Here is a 16210-nt window from a genome sequence, read left to right as displayed (position 1 = left end):
AGCCAGATATCTCTAGCCTGTTGCCAACGGGGTGCCTCCATGATGGGGAGAATCCTACCCCACACTGACGAGGGGCAAATACCCCGAAACGTCTGTCTGTGGGTGGAGGCCTGCCTTTGTCATGATCGCAATACTCGCACCTTGAGTTAGACATTGACAAAAGGGGCCACCCTGTTGTTTCCCTGTCTATGTTCCAATACTCGCAACTGAGTGGGACTTAAGGGGTTATTTATCAGGGTGGTGTGGTGCTCTCCCCATCATGGAGGCACCCAGGTGGCAACAGACTAGAGATATCTGGCTATCCCGTATTTATAATTTTGAGTAATAAATAAATTACGGATTATATATATTTATCACTCCTCTTTTCTATTCTTGGCAGCTCTTTACCGTTTGCAGCACTCTGTATTATACTCTTCAATTCCAAATGCGTAAGCCAACAAATACGATCGCCTAATATTTTTAACCTAGTCGCATCAGTTGTATTTTGCCAACACAGCTAAACTGATGCCTTCCATTATGTAATGTGGCAGTCGGATTTTAAGAGTTCCCACTGCCTTGTACACAACTTATGAGATTGACCTTTCTTTCGGAGCCTCTGAGCCAGTGAAGCAAATTTATCAGCTCTAAGAAATTTGCATCCGTCCCTTCTCATCAGAAATAAAACATAAGGGAACCTCCACATGAAACCTACTTTTATGACTTAAAGGAAGGAGATTGAAACTGAGGAGATGAATAATTATGGTTCAGTAACTTTCACTTAGAGGTCATTTAGCAATAATGTACGTTGCGTTATGACACCTGGCGTTGTCTCTGGTTTACTGCAAATGCAGTGTATAGCCGCGTTACATTTAAATAAAAACAGTTACAAATGCCAAGTAAAATCAAGGCTTAGTTATTTGCCTCTTTGTTGGTGAATCAGTTTGCTGCTGAGACAAAGTAAAGTGTTAAGACGTTCTTAGATGTTCACCAGGGGCTCATAAACACTGTATAATGTTCCCAAAGTGGGAGGAACCCCCTGCCCCTCTATGACACGGCTCCATTAGAATCAATGGAGCTGCATAACAGAGGGTTGGGGGTCTTCTTCCACTGGGGGTGAGTCGGCCCACCCCCAGTGCCTCAGCCCGGGCCGGTGCTTGGTAATAGATCAGCACCATGCACGGGAAACAGGCTGCTGTTCGAAAAAGGACTACATCTTCCCTGAACTGGCACCATTCTATTCATATGCGAGACTTAAAGCGAATGTACCACTTGGAGCTACAATACCTGGACAGCACAGGGAAAGTTGCATTCAGAGATACAAAGGTTAAAATAATAATAATAATAATAATAATAATAATAAGAAGAAGAAGAAGAAGAAGAAGAAGAAGAAGAAGAAGAGATTAAAGAGCACATCTATTAAGAACAAATGTTACTATTCTGACCTAAAGGACTCATACATATGAGCAAAGAGCCTACATGGCAATACACAGAGGCTGTTTGCTTGTTATAGTGGCATACAAGCTTGGTGTGCTGTCATAAATGACATTAAGATATTAAGAATTTAGATATTCCCTGCTAAAAGCAATGCTATGTGAGAATATCTATGTACATATGGAGTGACCCTTTAACAGCACTGTTCAATTGTCCAAGTAATAGTGACTTTTCCACAATTTCACATCAAACACGTGATAGATTTTAGTCCTGTGTAATGACCGGGGGTTTGTCCAATCAGAGTAAATCTCAGCTAGTGATGCATGAAATCATACAAATGAACTGTGAGAAAAAAGGAAAGACGTAAAGGTAAAGTGTCAGAATTAATACCAGCGTGAACAAGGATTGCCGTGAAAGCAAGATCTTAATATAAATGATTTTCAGTTGATGAAATTAACAAGCAGAAAGATGTCATATTGATTTAGGAGTACGGCCAGTCTCATTAATGAATGGAGCCCTCCTCTGTCCACACTCAGTGCAGAAACACCAAGTTCTTACTGTTTATTGCCTGGCAGTCAGGAGATGGCTGCAAGTTCATTCTTAGCATTGCCCAGGGGTACCATATAGGTGACAGATAAATTTATTGTTATTGCTGTATATTTGTCAGGAAGTTAGTGTACACAAGCTAGGAATTGATTCGAGTCAAATCTTTAATAAAACCTACTTCGTTTTACAGGAATAGCTGACTTCCACCGGCATGAAAATCCAAGCTGGTCATATACCGTGGCCGATGCATAGATGATTATCATTAAGTATCTGAATGATTTTACAACAGCTATGATGATAAAACCAACTGGTTACAACCCATGGAAATCTATGTCAGTCAAAACACTTATTGTTCGTGCTTCATTTTTTTCTCAATTGTTTATAGTCATGTGGCCAACAGTAAAGTGGTAGAGCCAGTGACTTACTAAGGGGTTATAACCCTCTCACAGCTGTATTGACTTCCCCGATGGGAATACTCACCATGAACAGCTGACGTGAAGACAGGCAAGTGCGCAATATGAAGACTAGCTAGGGTCAGGACAGGTAGAAGTCTTGCAGAACAAGTAACAATACAAGAAGAAAGGGCAGATAGCGTAGTAAAACACCCTTTTCAGACATTGGCACCTAAATGACTTGCTCCAGTCCCCGAGAGTTATTGAGCAGTTAGGGTACTGTATATTTAAAAGATCCTGCTAAGCTGTTTCTTCAACTACCAATGAATAAGGACAGACAGCCACCTCTCTGTTCATTGCCTCTCCAGGTGTTGGAGCCGGTGGTCTCCTTAGTACTGTGTTTCTAGGAAAATAAGACAGTGTCTTATGGTAAAGAGGTACGCTGGTGATAATATTTTTCTTTCAAATCAACTGGTTTCAAGTTTTATAGATTTGTAATAAACTTTTATTTAAAAATCTCAAGTCTTCCCATACTCATCAGCTGCTGTATGTCCTGCAGGAAATGATGTTTTTTTGTTTTCAGTCTGACACAGTGCTCTCTGCTGACATCTCTGGCTGAGACAGGAACTCTCCAGAGCAGCAGGAGTTTTCTATGGGAATTTGCTGCTGCTCTGGACAGTTCCTGTCTCAGACAGAGATGTCAGCAGAGAGCACTGCCCTTCCTTTTCTTACTTTTATTTCTCACAGATCCATATGTGTGCCCTTATATGAAATCAGATATATACACTATTGGCCCACACATTGCTTTGGGTACCACATGGATCTACACAAAATAAATCTGTTTTATGGACAACTCGTGAACAGGGGTGATGTTGTTTCAGAGAAAAAGCTGCCATGCTTTTCTAATCCTGTACACCTTTGGGCCATACAAATCTTTTAAGGAATTTCCATGCACATAGATATGCCTGCAAAAAACATGCATTATAATAAACAATCCTGACCACTGGTTGTTGCCTTTATTTCTATCTGCATTGCCTACTGAACACCAGGATGGATTTAGAAATGTGTAGCAACATGACTAGTATTCCTACTAGATTTCCCAGCATTGCCTAATAACTGGGAGAGCTCTGTGTTCTTGGAGTTGCATTAAACCTTTAATTGTTAAGGTTGGGTTCACACACTGTAAGACACGGGCTGTTCTGTGACCTGTCCGTGTCAAAGAACGGCCAGTGTCAGTGGAGTTCATACCGGCCGGTACTGAAGTGAACCCACTTCACAATAGCACACAATGTAAAGTGTGGCCGGAGCCGCATTCTCCATTGTGTAAGCTGTCAGTTTTTGTTCCGGCCGCTAGGGATCCTGGCAGGAGTGTATACTATGTGAATAGACTCCAGCCAGGATTCCCTCTGACTGCAGTGCAATGTAACTTTTGTATTAATCATGGCCATTGTTGGAAAATGGCAACAAGTTGTGTGAACAAAGCCTGACAGAGAAGTCTGGCTAAAATTTTCATTAAAGGATTGTATTGCCCCCAAAAAGTTATACAAATTACCAAGATAAACTCATTACGGGAAAGTGCTTTTTTCCCTGCACGTACAACTGCCTGAAGTCTTGTAGTCTTGCTAAAATGGTGACATCACAACCTGCTAGAACTTCCAGAGCTGTGCGACTGTGCAGTGGCGGCTGGAGAGGATAATGGCAGGACTGCACACAGGACCCTAGAGTGTGTGTCCAGGGCAACTGTGTGCCCAGCAGCTGCTCCTGCCCTGGCACAGTTGTGGTGCCGTTATCCCCGGGATAATACTATCACCTGTCTCACAACGGGACAGTGTTCCCCTCTGCCCTGGGGGATGCTCAGTGCCCCTTCAGCGCCTGGTGTCCCTCAGTGCCCTGGTGCCCCATGTCCCTCAGTGTCCTGACGCCCCATGACCCGTGTTGCCAACATGCGCTGCAATAAATACACTGCAGGCTCCCCAATTCTAATGCCGCGTGGCTGTCTGCTCTTAGTCCCGGCTCTGTCCCCTCCTGCTCTCTCTGCCGCTGCTGCAGTGGCCAGGCTGGGGATCAGAGTGCTCCCCTGCCAGGACTCCACTCCTCACATCCCCCTGCTGGAACTCCACTCGATCCCCAACCCAACCTGGCTTTATTACGCGTGTCCACAGAGCAGCCCTAGCAGCAGCAATGTATTTATTATGGGGGCAGCTAGAACAAGGGACACAGGGCGCCAGGACACTGAGGGACATGGGCCATGAGATGGTCGATAGTATAATCCCGGAGGATGGGGATACTGGCATCACAACTGTGCCAAGGGCAGCAGCAGCTGCTGGGCACACATTTGCCCTAGTCACACACTCTAGTCCTCAGTTGCAGGGTCTAGTCCTGCCATCATCCTCTCTAGCAGTCACTGCACAGCCCACACAGCTCTGGGAGTTCCAGCGGGTCGTGATGTCCCCATTTTAGCAAGACTACAAGACTCCAGGCAGTAGTAAGTGCAGGGGAAAAAAGCACTTTATGTGCATTTCCCATAATAAGTGTATATTGGTAATTTGTATAACTTTTGGGGGGGGAAATACAATCCTTTAATTTAAATTTTTGCCGGACTTCTCCTTTAAGCACCTGAGAAAACATATTAATCACATAAAATACATGTTCCAACCAATGAAAAATTGTTCTGTGTTTGATTTTCCATAGACACCCAGGACATCAGCAGGAGCACTCTTTATGTGTAGTATATGCAGAATTATCTGTGCATCTATGGGCAGATTTACCTGCAATCAGTGCTCTTTGATATTAATATAGATGTCATAGGAACAGCTTAATAATGCTGATGCCTGTATTCTGATGATGTTGCCTGCAGAGAAGCAATGGGGGATCTGGTTCCCCAGCACTCCTTCAGGATTATTATTATCAGAATAACAAACAAACATGGCACTCTTCTGAAAATGTATGTGTTCTGATGTATTTAAGGCATTTTTCTTACGTGTGTGTGTGTGTGTGTGTGTGTGTGTGTGTGTGTGTGTGTCTTAAATACTAGTACAAATAATTGTTTGTTTGTTTATTGTCTTCATGCTAACAGTCTACATTTTCTCTAAAGGCTATGTTCCTACAACAGGAGTTTAGGCAAAATGACGGCCATCTATTGATAATGACAGCCGCAAATAATTTTTGTGAGCATCACTTGCAGCCATCATTATGAAAAAATGGACATTGTGTTCACGCTAATATCCCGTAGTGGGAACATAGGCTAAAACTGGGATTTCTTTCTTTTTTGATTGTACATAATTCCAAATCTGGAAACAATGCAGTCACTGGAAGAATACCAAATGATTTCAAACAGAACAAGATGTGAAATAAGACTTCAAAGCTCTCGCTATGGTGTTTTTCTGGTGTTTTTTTCCCATTGACTTCTCTAAAGGAATTGAAAAATTGGCTGCAAAAATGAGCTTCTTGGCTTCTTTTTTACAAGCATTTACAAAAATTGTGTATTTGTAAAGAAGCCCTAAAGATTGTGTCACTTTCATTGGGTACACTCAGTAGGGAAAAGTGAATTTACATCACTAGTGAAGTGCTTCGCTAGGCTTGGCCATCGGCTTGTCAGCTTGCTACCATTGAACTCTGTGCAGCTCCAGGTGCCTGGAATAGCTGGACCCAGTCCTGGGAAACTGGGAGATCATCCCTACTCAGCAGTCCACACTTTCAAGTGCCCCAAAATAAAGACATTATGAAATTTAACCAAATTTAGTTCTTAGTTACATATAAGAACTGTTTGCTTTAACACATTTATTCATCTTGCAGTGTGAGATGTCTACCATGTCTTCTTCATACATGTCGCAAAATACAACAAATAGCAATACATATTTTAATTTTACATAAACCAAAACAAAATTATACAAGTAATACTGTCAGCTACTTTATCTTCAGTGCCTATCATTTTAGGATAAGAAAAGATTTGGTTACTTGAATTGAATACAATAGGATAAATGTAAAATATTGTAGGGCTGAGCTCTTATCTATAGATGTCTAGGGAATTGACACACACTAGCTGGTCACTATACAACAGAACTGGGCGTCAACTAAAAAAGTCACCTTTGCTGAGCCCTAACCATGGCTCACAGTACTCTGCCATACACAGGACCTACAGCAGTGATGAATAGTATGATAAGCAGTCAGTCATAAGAAAAACATACAAAGCATGAATACTGGCAGGTAACAGGAACAGACAAAAGGAAGCAGACATAATGTAATGCATAATAAAACAATTAAATGATACTGGGGCTATGTCCCTCTAGCAAATACAACAAGGATCTGAGGCAAGTAAAGCTGAGCAAAATCTGGAACACTAAAACTCTAGGCTATCAAAACAGGGACACTAACCAAAAAACATGACAGATAAAAGAAACACTAGATACAGATTCATAAAGCGTACACTATATTCTGCACAGAACTACACAGGAAAAAGAGGCTATCCAATAAGAGCTTGTCTATAAACTAGTCATGGCTGGCAGTCACTGATCCATACAGTTGAATAGCAGATGCTCCAAACAACTACAAGATAGGTGAAAGAAGAAAACCAGGGTGGTTCCTTTTATTTGTAATAGCATTAAGGTATATCTGTGATTTCAAAGGATTTTTAAAAGCCTAGTTGGTTTTGTTGCCTTAACCATTCACAGTGGTGGTTTTAAAGCTCTTACTGGTGCTATTGAGTCCCTGAGAATCCCCTCCATTGTGCATAGCTATTTCTCATTCTCACAATCTCAGGGAGTGGGACCAGAGCTGCTCTGTTCGCCAACAGTACACACAAAGGAACTACTTTTCCTTACTTGTTTGGCCAGTCACAGCATCCACGCCTCTCTGCTCTGCCATGCCATGCCATAATGCTGGTGAAATTGTTTTGGACTAAATAGGCTTGCACTCTGCTGGAGGTGATTTACAGTACAGTACAATAAATGGGAGGAGAAGGGGTTGCAGGTGCACATGCTTTGCAAGGTGCTGTGTGAAACGGCAGCAGCACAGTAAGGAAGGGGTTATACTAATCACTGAAGTGTTGCTGGTGATGATGATAAGCTAAATGGAATGAGGGAATTACACTCAAGAGACAGCACTCTGTACATACAATATTAGGACCACAAGGGACCGCTGCCCAGGACTGTATGAGTGGTCATGAGAGGGAAGCCCTAATTTACCTTTCAGGGACAGCAGGGAGAGAGGCAGAGAGGCTCATAGATTGCGGATAATTATCCAAGGCTATCTTCTGAGGATAGCACTAGCTAAGCCCCCACGTCTTTGGTATCTCTACTAGAGGCACATTTCTACAAAAAGGCAGTGGACAACAGTCTGCAGAGAAGTGAGACACCCAGTAGCCACAATTTTGGAGTGTCCACTAAGCATAAAATTCAAAAATGATGAGAAAATAAACCACAACACATGCAGAACGTCATTATTCATAATGTAATAACTCTATAGGTTGTCTGATTACTATGAGTCAGCCTGGGGGTGGTCAGCTTACTGACTGCTGGGCCTATAGTATATAATGTAGGAACACAAATAAAGTGGAAAACCTGTAACTGTGTCTTCCTAAATGCTAACAGCTTGTGTGGAACTTTTTTAATGATATATAAAAAGGGAAGTGCTGTTGTTACGTGACATATGTCATGTCCTCATGCCGGTAATTTGTACCATGATAATGACAGAAAGTACCGATATACTATATTAAAGGCAATGAGAATAGATCAAGAGCTGAAAGTGTTCTCACCTCTTCACAGACAGACTGCTGGGCATTCTCCACTAAACCTGCTCCTGGTTTATCCATAGCTTGATGTTCCTATTAGAAAAGCACTGTAAAGAATGAGCAGGAAAAAGTCACTGGTGAAAACAGGATATACTGAGAAATATTGGCAAAGGCACAAATTATGCAAACAAGTGGTGTCAGCAGCACGTTGATAAATAGTGACCGCATACTCTGCAATTCCTAGAGAAGTTCTCGTAAGTCACACAGTCACAAGTCAGGGCTAAAGCTTTACAAGAGGAAGTGATAATAATAAAATCATTGACATATACAATGGAGCAATAATATGAGTTACTAAAAAGGTACAGCCGTTTTATAATGTCACCTACTGAACAGGCAGTCCACTTCTGGGACCCACACAGTGACGGACAAACCATATGTGCAGCCGCTACAGCTGCACAGGAGCCCAGAAGGGGAGAGGGACAGGCTGCCTGTTCAGGTGCCCCCCTTTAAGCATCCCTAGAAGCTGTGGCTGTGCGGCTTCTAGGGATGCTCTGCCACTGTAATGTTCTGCATGCTCAATGCAGGGTGAGCAGGCTGAACATTAGTAACAGAATAGAGCAACAGGACCTGTCAGCATCCTGCTGCTCTACTCATTGTCATAGGCTGTGGACACTTTGTGGCGGCAGCCTATAAGCAGCCGGGACATGATCCCTCCAGCAGGCGCAATGACATGACGTCATTGTGCCTGCTGGAGGCGGGGCCGATTCAACGTTTTCAGCTGCCTGAAGTCAAAATTTAAATGCCCCCCCCCCCACAATTAATAATTAGTAGTTAAGAAATCCATATAGCCAACTGTATTAACAGATATATAAATAAAAACTAGCAGCAATATACCAAGCATGTACCAACACTAAATATACTGTATTGCATGTATAAATATATACCTGCAGTAACTATATCATACATATATATGCCAGCAGTGTATATAGCACATACTTTCATGTACCAGCTGCCACATGGCAGATTAGGCACACACACACATTTACACAGAAATACACACATACTTGTGCACACTTAATCATACCCTAACCTCTTGTGTCTCTCTCCCCTCTGGTAGTTGTTACATCCAGCAGTGAAGGGGTCAGGAAGTGCTCAGGAATACAGAAGACAAGGATGCATGGGAGGGGGCAGAGCACATACAGCTCTGCAGAGACAGCTTCTAGGTATAACATGCTGTGTGTCACTTGCACAGGCTGCTGTGCCCCTCCTTCTTCCTCTCTGACCCGACCCAAGCAGACTGCAGCTGAAGGAAGCTAGGGTGGCTTAAGAAAAAGCCTGTGGCACATCCTTTCTTTGCTATTCATCTGTCAGGTCAGGCAGCCCTTAAGCCCCTATTCCACGGTTCGTTTAAAGGAGCAATATCGTTCGTATTCGGCCGATATCGGCCGCTACGAACGATATTCGTCCCGTGGAATAGATCTGGGAAGCCCCCGCCACCATACTGTACCTGCAGCTAGAGGCTGCGCAGGAGAGGGATGCAGGTAACTCAGTTGGGGAGGCAGGGCCTGAGGAGGAAGAGGGCCTCAGTGCCATGTAGGAGACCGGAGGCAAGTGGTATGATAGTGACAGTCTGACATCTTGTTTCTCTGTTAAAATGTTATGCTGGACAGGATTGTGCTGCCCCCTCAGGGACACAAGAGGGGAGAGCTGTATACAGTAGGGTTCATTTTTACTGGGGGTTCACAACAGGGGGCATTATTACTGTGGGTGGGCTGTATACAGAAGGGGGCATTAATTACTATGGGGGTTGGTCACAACAGAGGCATTATTTTTAAGGGGGCTGTACACAGCAGTGGGCATTATTACTAGGGGGGACACAACAGGGGGCTTTATTACTATAGGGGGGTGGTCACAACAGGGGGGCTTTATTACAATGGGGGGTGGTCACAACAGGGGCATTGGCGTAGCTACCATAGAGGCAGGGCAGGTAGTTTCTATGGGGGCCCGGGCCCGCCTGGCCTGTCTCCATGGTGCTGCAGCACTGACAGTAAAACACACTGTCAGAAAGGCTAAAGGGAGCGATCTGCAATCCCCTCTCAAGCCCCCCCACACACACACACACACACACACCTCCCCCTGACACAGACTTAGAGCATCCTGCACCAATGTCAACCACTCTATAAGTGCCAACAGTGCCGGGTAGGTTGTAGTAGGCCCCGCCCCCATTGTGGCAGGCCCCGTCCCGGCGACCACCATGCGTGGGATATTAGCTCACCAGCAGAGTTCATAGGATCTGAAAAGGAGAGACACAGCAGGAAGCATGGTAACTATATAATATAACTGTATAATGGGGCCATTCAGCTTTCCTAGCATATCGTATAATGGTGTCTCCCAACTTTCCTAGCAACTTGTATAGTAGTTAATATAATGGAGGTCACCCTGACTCACACACACACCCCTGGACTCAGAGTAGCCCCCACACCCCCAGGGACTCAGAGCAGCCCCCACATCCCCAGGGACTCAGGGCGTCCCAAACCAGCAGGACACCAAGCGGCCTGCTACCCCTCATCCCAGGGCACAGCCTATCAGAGCTTCTGAAGTGGGGACAGCACCATATCGCTGGGTCCGGTAAATATGTGGGGGGATAGCCCATACACTTTTTTGCTATGGGGCCCCATTAATCCTAGTTACACCCCTGAACAGGGGGCTTTATTACCACAGGGTGTGGTCACAAAAGGGGGCATTATTACTATATGGGGGTCATAAAAGGGGACCTTATTATATTATATTATATATTACATACTATATAGGGGATCCTACATACGGGGCAACCCACATACCTACTCACTTTACTGCGCATAACACCAAACAGTAGAATTACTACTGTACAGGACCTTATAGGTAGGAAAAGGTTCAGAGCCTAAGATGTTTGTCTGGCAGGTTCTGAAGAGATAAATTGTAGCAGGGAGAAATCATCATGGAGGCCTGGGCCAAATGGAAATAAAAAGGAAAAGTGACACCATAGAAGACGTCACCTGTCAGTCACTGAATGCTGTTTTTTGTATTTTGTAGAACATTTGGTTGGGGTGCCCCGAAGTGGGAATGGTTGGTGGGAGACACGGGGGGCCCAGGTACATTTTTTGCACAGGGGCCCTATGCAGTCTGTGTCCGCCCCTTGACCCACATGTATTTTAAGAACAAGGGTTCCCTGGCCCCATCATTTTTTAGCTTTCTAACTTCAGGCCCTATTACACAAAGCGATTATCAGCCAATATCGGCGGATATCAGCCGTTATGGCCAATAATCACTTAGTGTAATAGAAGACAATGCACAATGTCGGCTGATCGTTGTCTTTCAACATGTTGAAACATCAACGATCAGGATAGCAGCGATATGTTGCCATCACTCCATGCAACAGGAGCGGCGGCAACAGACTGCCGCTATCTTCTATGGGCTTCCCAGACGATCTAGCAATCACCCAGGCAGGCTCCCCGCAGCTCCCCGCGGCCCCCCTGCTCTTACGTGTAATAGCGCCGACACAGAACGGGGAACAGGTCAGCGCTCACTTGCTCCTTTGAATCGCCCCGTGTAATAGGGTCTTAACTCTGGTGGCTGCAGCAACAGCTGAAAGAGCAGAGAGGTCTTAATCTGAAGATAGATGTAGGTCCCAGAGTTGGGATGGGAATCTATCAGACATTTATGGTATATTTAAAGGATATGCCATGAACATTCAGATAAAAAGACCCCTTTAATGTGGCTTTGATGATGTGGCTACTGATTACTCTTTCTCCTGTCCACCAGAGAAACATGTCTGAAGTTAGTGCTATGTTCTGCAAGTAGTCAGCATCTTGTAAATAGGGGACCAATAATAAGTGTCTGACACTGGGGGGGAGGGGGGTCACACCACTGGCCACCCCCACTGGTTAAAAGACCATGGCTTTTATGTTGCCCATTCCTCCTCGCTGTACAACTGTAGGGAGAAGCTTGAATTAAGAGGTGGTTAATGAGCATCCATTCAAATTCTGTGCGACTGACAGAGATAGCCAATAACAGAGATCTCTGATCCTTTACAAACCGCCAAGTTTTAATTGTCCACTGAACTCAAACATCAAATACCAGCCAATTGACTCAAAATGAATTTCAGAAGATTCGCTCATCTTTACTGCTGACCTTATTGATCTCTACAGTACAATGTGTGCTACACAGCTACACAGCACACCCTTGACAGACACACACGGGTAAGTAAACACACTATAAGTCTGCAGGTTCAGCAATGAATTATGACAGGACATACACTACCAATTCCCAGCAGTTATGCCTAGGTAAATATTATCTTCTAACATTGTAAAACCCCTTTAAGATTGCATTGCAGCTGAAGTGTTCATTAAAGGTCCTGCATATCCCATTGACACGACTACAGTGTGCTATTATTATTTCCATACTCTTCCCCACTTTCATTATTCTTTGCTGTATACTTTTCGGTTCACCTTCTGCACGCTGCAGCATATTTTGTAATGTCTTCTAAGAAAAACCTTACACCACACACTAGATGAAATGTGATCTTTTGAAAGTTGCTGTACTGAGTGTATATGACAGCTGGATAGACCTCTTATAACCCCATCTGTCAATAAGAGCCTCACAGTAATACTTGACATTACTGTAGTGCTGTAAATAAACAGGATAATATTTGTGAATTATATATGCAATATGACTGTGAGGATATGCTTTCCATTGACTAGTAAAATTGTCTGTATTCCTCTAAAGGAAAGTCACAAGCATTGGGATAGCTATTTATTAATTCTATTAATACATTCTGTGAGTAAAGCAAGCTATATGCTAGGTGCAAAGACTTTAAAGTGTCACTGTCGTTTAATTCCTTTTTTTTTTGGCAGAAATCAATAGTACAGGCGATTTTAAGAAACTTTGTAATTGGGTTTATTAGGCGAAAAATGCATTTTCATAATGAAAAAGCAGTTTGAAGCTCTCCCTTCTGTCTTTATAGTTTTCTATGGAGAGGGGAGGGGTGGAGGGAGATGAGGCACCAAAACAGGACAACAAAGAGTTAATTTACAGCTACATCACCGGGCTATCTTCTCTGAAGTCAGCACTGACCTCTCTGACCTTTGAATACCGGCTTTCACACAGCTCCCACTGTGTAATCCTTTGTTCTCTGCTCTCCCCTGGCGACTAATCTCCCTCCTCCCCCCCCCCCCTCCATAGATTACACAGGGCATGACTGATGTAAACTAGTCAAGATTTCCTGATAATGAGCAGTGAATAAGAGAGAGGGGGGGGGGGGGGGGGCTGGGGAAAGTATTTTTGAATGCAGATAATGGCATATTTGTCTAATAAACCCAATTACAAAGTTTCTTAAAATTGCCTGGACTATTGATTTCTGCAAAAAAAAAAAAATAATAATAATAACTTTAATGGAATCTATCACACATACATTATACCTCCATCTTACATAGTTGCTACTAAGTTCACAAATAGGTCACTGGTTTGGGATATGTTTAGCTGTTAAAAGTTTGTGAGCATGCTGATGTACAATATGCATCCAGATATATGGATAAGTGGTATAAGTTTGGCTTTAGATAGATAGATAGATAGATAGATAGATAGATAGATAGATAGCAAATCAGAAGGATAAAGCAGCATCTCACCTATACCCATCAACATTTTATCAACACTGAACAACAAACAGTGAAAATAAAAAATATCAGCAAGATAAACTGCTATAATGCTACCTACCTACAATGATGTGTAATGTGATTTCAACTAGCAAGATTCGTTTCTTTTATCATATACTTTTTCTCTCATACACACCCTCTATGCAATGTCAACCTCCTTCGTCTGCAATACAATCTATTACTCCTCCCTTAACAGTAAAATGGGAAACTCCTGCCCTGGCAGTAATATGAGGAACAAACCCAAATGCCTAGGCAATGTGTACTCATAGGCTTATACGTGCTGCAATGGAAGTGTCTTGATTCAGAGGCTTGTGTAATAATAATCCACCTAAATGATTCACTGGGTTTTACATACTGCTTTACTTACACGTAGGCTATTAGAACGGACCAAATAAAAAATATTGATACCCATTTTCTCTGGAATGCTTATCTCAATGAAAAAAAAAACAGAAACGTTTCCCATGACATGAAAAGATTACACGTACAAGGCAAAATAGAAAATACACTGGAACAGATGCAAAGACTAATTTGTTACTATGCATAATGCTTGTTATATGAGGCCCAGACTGCTATGTCACCCATCAAGCTCTACAATCATCATATAGAAAATATCTTTTCCTATAGTCTCGGATCCTACATACACTTAGTAAGAAATCAGCCTGCCTAAGATTTCCTTTACACTACAATTGTGCTGTCTGAGACACATATACAGTACAGTGCCATATAGTATGTAGGCAACCTATGAAAATAGGATGCTGACATATGTGTGCACAAACAGGAACAGGTCCCATTCACTCCAATGGCTTGAGCATAGTGACAACAGTGAAGTCACTTTCCGAGCTGAAAAGCACAGTCATTAGTAATGACATGTAGTTGACATGTAATGACATGTAGTCAATAGTTTCTTTTAAAAAGACAGTAACACTTTTATGTTTCCTATGTCATGCTGTTAGAAATATGTATATATTAATCCCTAGAATATAGAAAATATATATATATATATATATATATATATATATATATACACCACCCTCTTACTGGGTCTAGATTCGAGGTTATGCCAGTAAATAAAATAAATGAGTAAGTGTGAAATCATACATTGTAAGGCTATGTTCACACTACGTATATGTCCGGCCGCATATTTTCGCGTCCGGACATATACGTGTTAAACTCCGGCCGGGAATTTACGCAAGTTGCGGCCGGCTACGTACGGACCGCGAACTTACGCCCGTAGTCTACTTACGCTTCCCGAGCGCCCTACGTAGCGATCTGACAGTGGTCTTTTACTTGGAAATCTGCGCCTAGCCCCGGACACCCCACAGAACCTTTTGGATCGGCACAAAAAGCTTGCAAAATAAAGAAATCACCACTACGTACGGGACCGCATGTTACGCTACGGGCGTAAGTTACGGCATTTTCATCCTCAAACAATGGTCTGGTTCATTTTTTACGGCACCGCGTATGATCCGGCCGTAAGTTCGTACGTAGTGTGAACTGTGCAGCCGTACATCGTATACTTTCCATTGTACGCAAACTACGTAAGTCTCCGGCCGCTTAGTCACGGAACGCACTACGTCCGGAGACTTACGTAGTGTGAACATAGCCTAAGTATGAAATATTGGTTTTATAGTTATTACAAGAAATTTACAAATATATAAAGCTCAAAAAGATAATAATTCCAATAATACATTACAATGTAAACAATAATGAATAAACATTACATTAGACAAAACTACTGTACAATATTAAACTAAAATATTAAACAACCACCTAAAATAAAAAGAGAGATAATGATTCCATACATACAATCAGTTCTGTTTCATAGTTACCACACAAATGGTCTCTAACACATATAGGTATATGTCTTTCATCTTCTCTCTCTGGCCTCACTTCCCTCTAAATAAGCCATCCTTGTTTCTTTATACCCACCATGTCCCTTTGTTCTTCCCCATCAGAGAGACATCATGTCCCTGTTGCCCAAGAACCTTTGCAGGAACAAATTGTCAGTTGGTATCACATTGTGATCCCTCATCTGTAAACACTCTGGCGGAGATTTATCAAACATGATGTAAAGTGAAACTGGCTCAGTTGCCCCTAGCAACCAATCAGATTCCACCTTTCATTTTCCATAGAGTCTGTGAGGAATGCAAGGTGGAATCTGATTGGTTGCTAGGGGCAACTGAGCCAGTTTCACTTTACACCATGTTTGATAAATCTCCCCCTCTGTCTGTGAGAAGTAACTTTTTGATGTGAGAATCTAAGCAAACAATCGATATTTTAAAATACTTGGAATCTCAACATGCAAAAATACACATTCTTCCATTCTTCCTCCATTCTTAATTCCAATAAATAAATACCTTTTATTCTACATCAAATATGGAATACTATAAGATATGTATTTTCTAAGGCCCATTTTTTACCATGCTTGTCCTGCACTATTCTTT

General features: G+C 42.7%; 1 protein-coding gene across 5 annotated transcripts in view; it reads right to left on the bottom strand.

Annotated features, from left to right (window-relative positions):
- Positions 1–15794, bottom strand: part of HK3 (hexokinase 3) — a 63275-nt gene extending 47481 nt beyond the window's left edge. Inside the window, exons 1-2 of one of the 5 annotated variants that reach the window (XM_069972700.1) lie at positions 15696–15794; positions 8101–8183 (exon numbers count right to left, since the gene is read on the bottom strand). In XM_069972700.1, the coding sequence (XP_069828801.1) occupies positions 8101–8157 (57 nt within the window). In that variant the 5' untranslated portion in view covers positions 8158–8183; positions 15696–15794. Of the gene's footprint in view, positions 1–8100; positions 8184–13827; positions 13922–15695 lie in introns of those variants that run through there. The other 4 variants (XM_069972683.1, XM_069972709.1, XM_069972691.1 and 1 more) reach the window with 4 other exon arrangements.
- Between the last annotated feature and the right edge of the window lie 416 nt (positions 15795–16210).

Source organism: Dendropsophus ebraccatus, chromosome 1 (genome assembly GCF_027789765.1).
Source record: "Dendropsophus ebraccatus isolate aDenEbr1 chromosome 1, aDenEbr1.pat, whole genome shotgun sequence".
Taxonomy (NCBI): Eukaryota; Metazoa; Chordata; class Amphibia; order Anura; family Hylidae; genus Dendropsophus; species Dendropsophus ebraccatus.
Note: the sequence above shows the minus strand (reverse complement) of the source record. Positions and strands in the feature narration are given on the sequence as shown.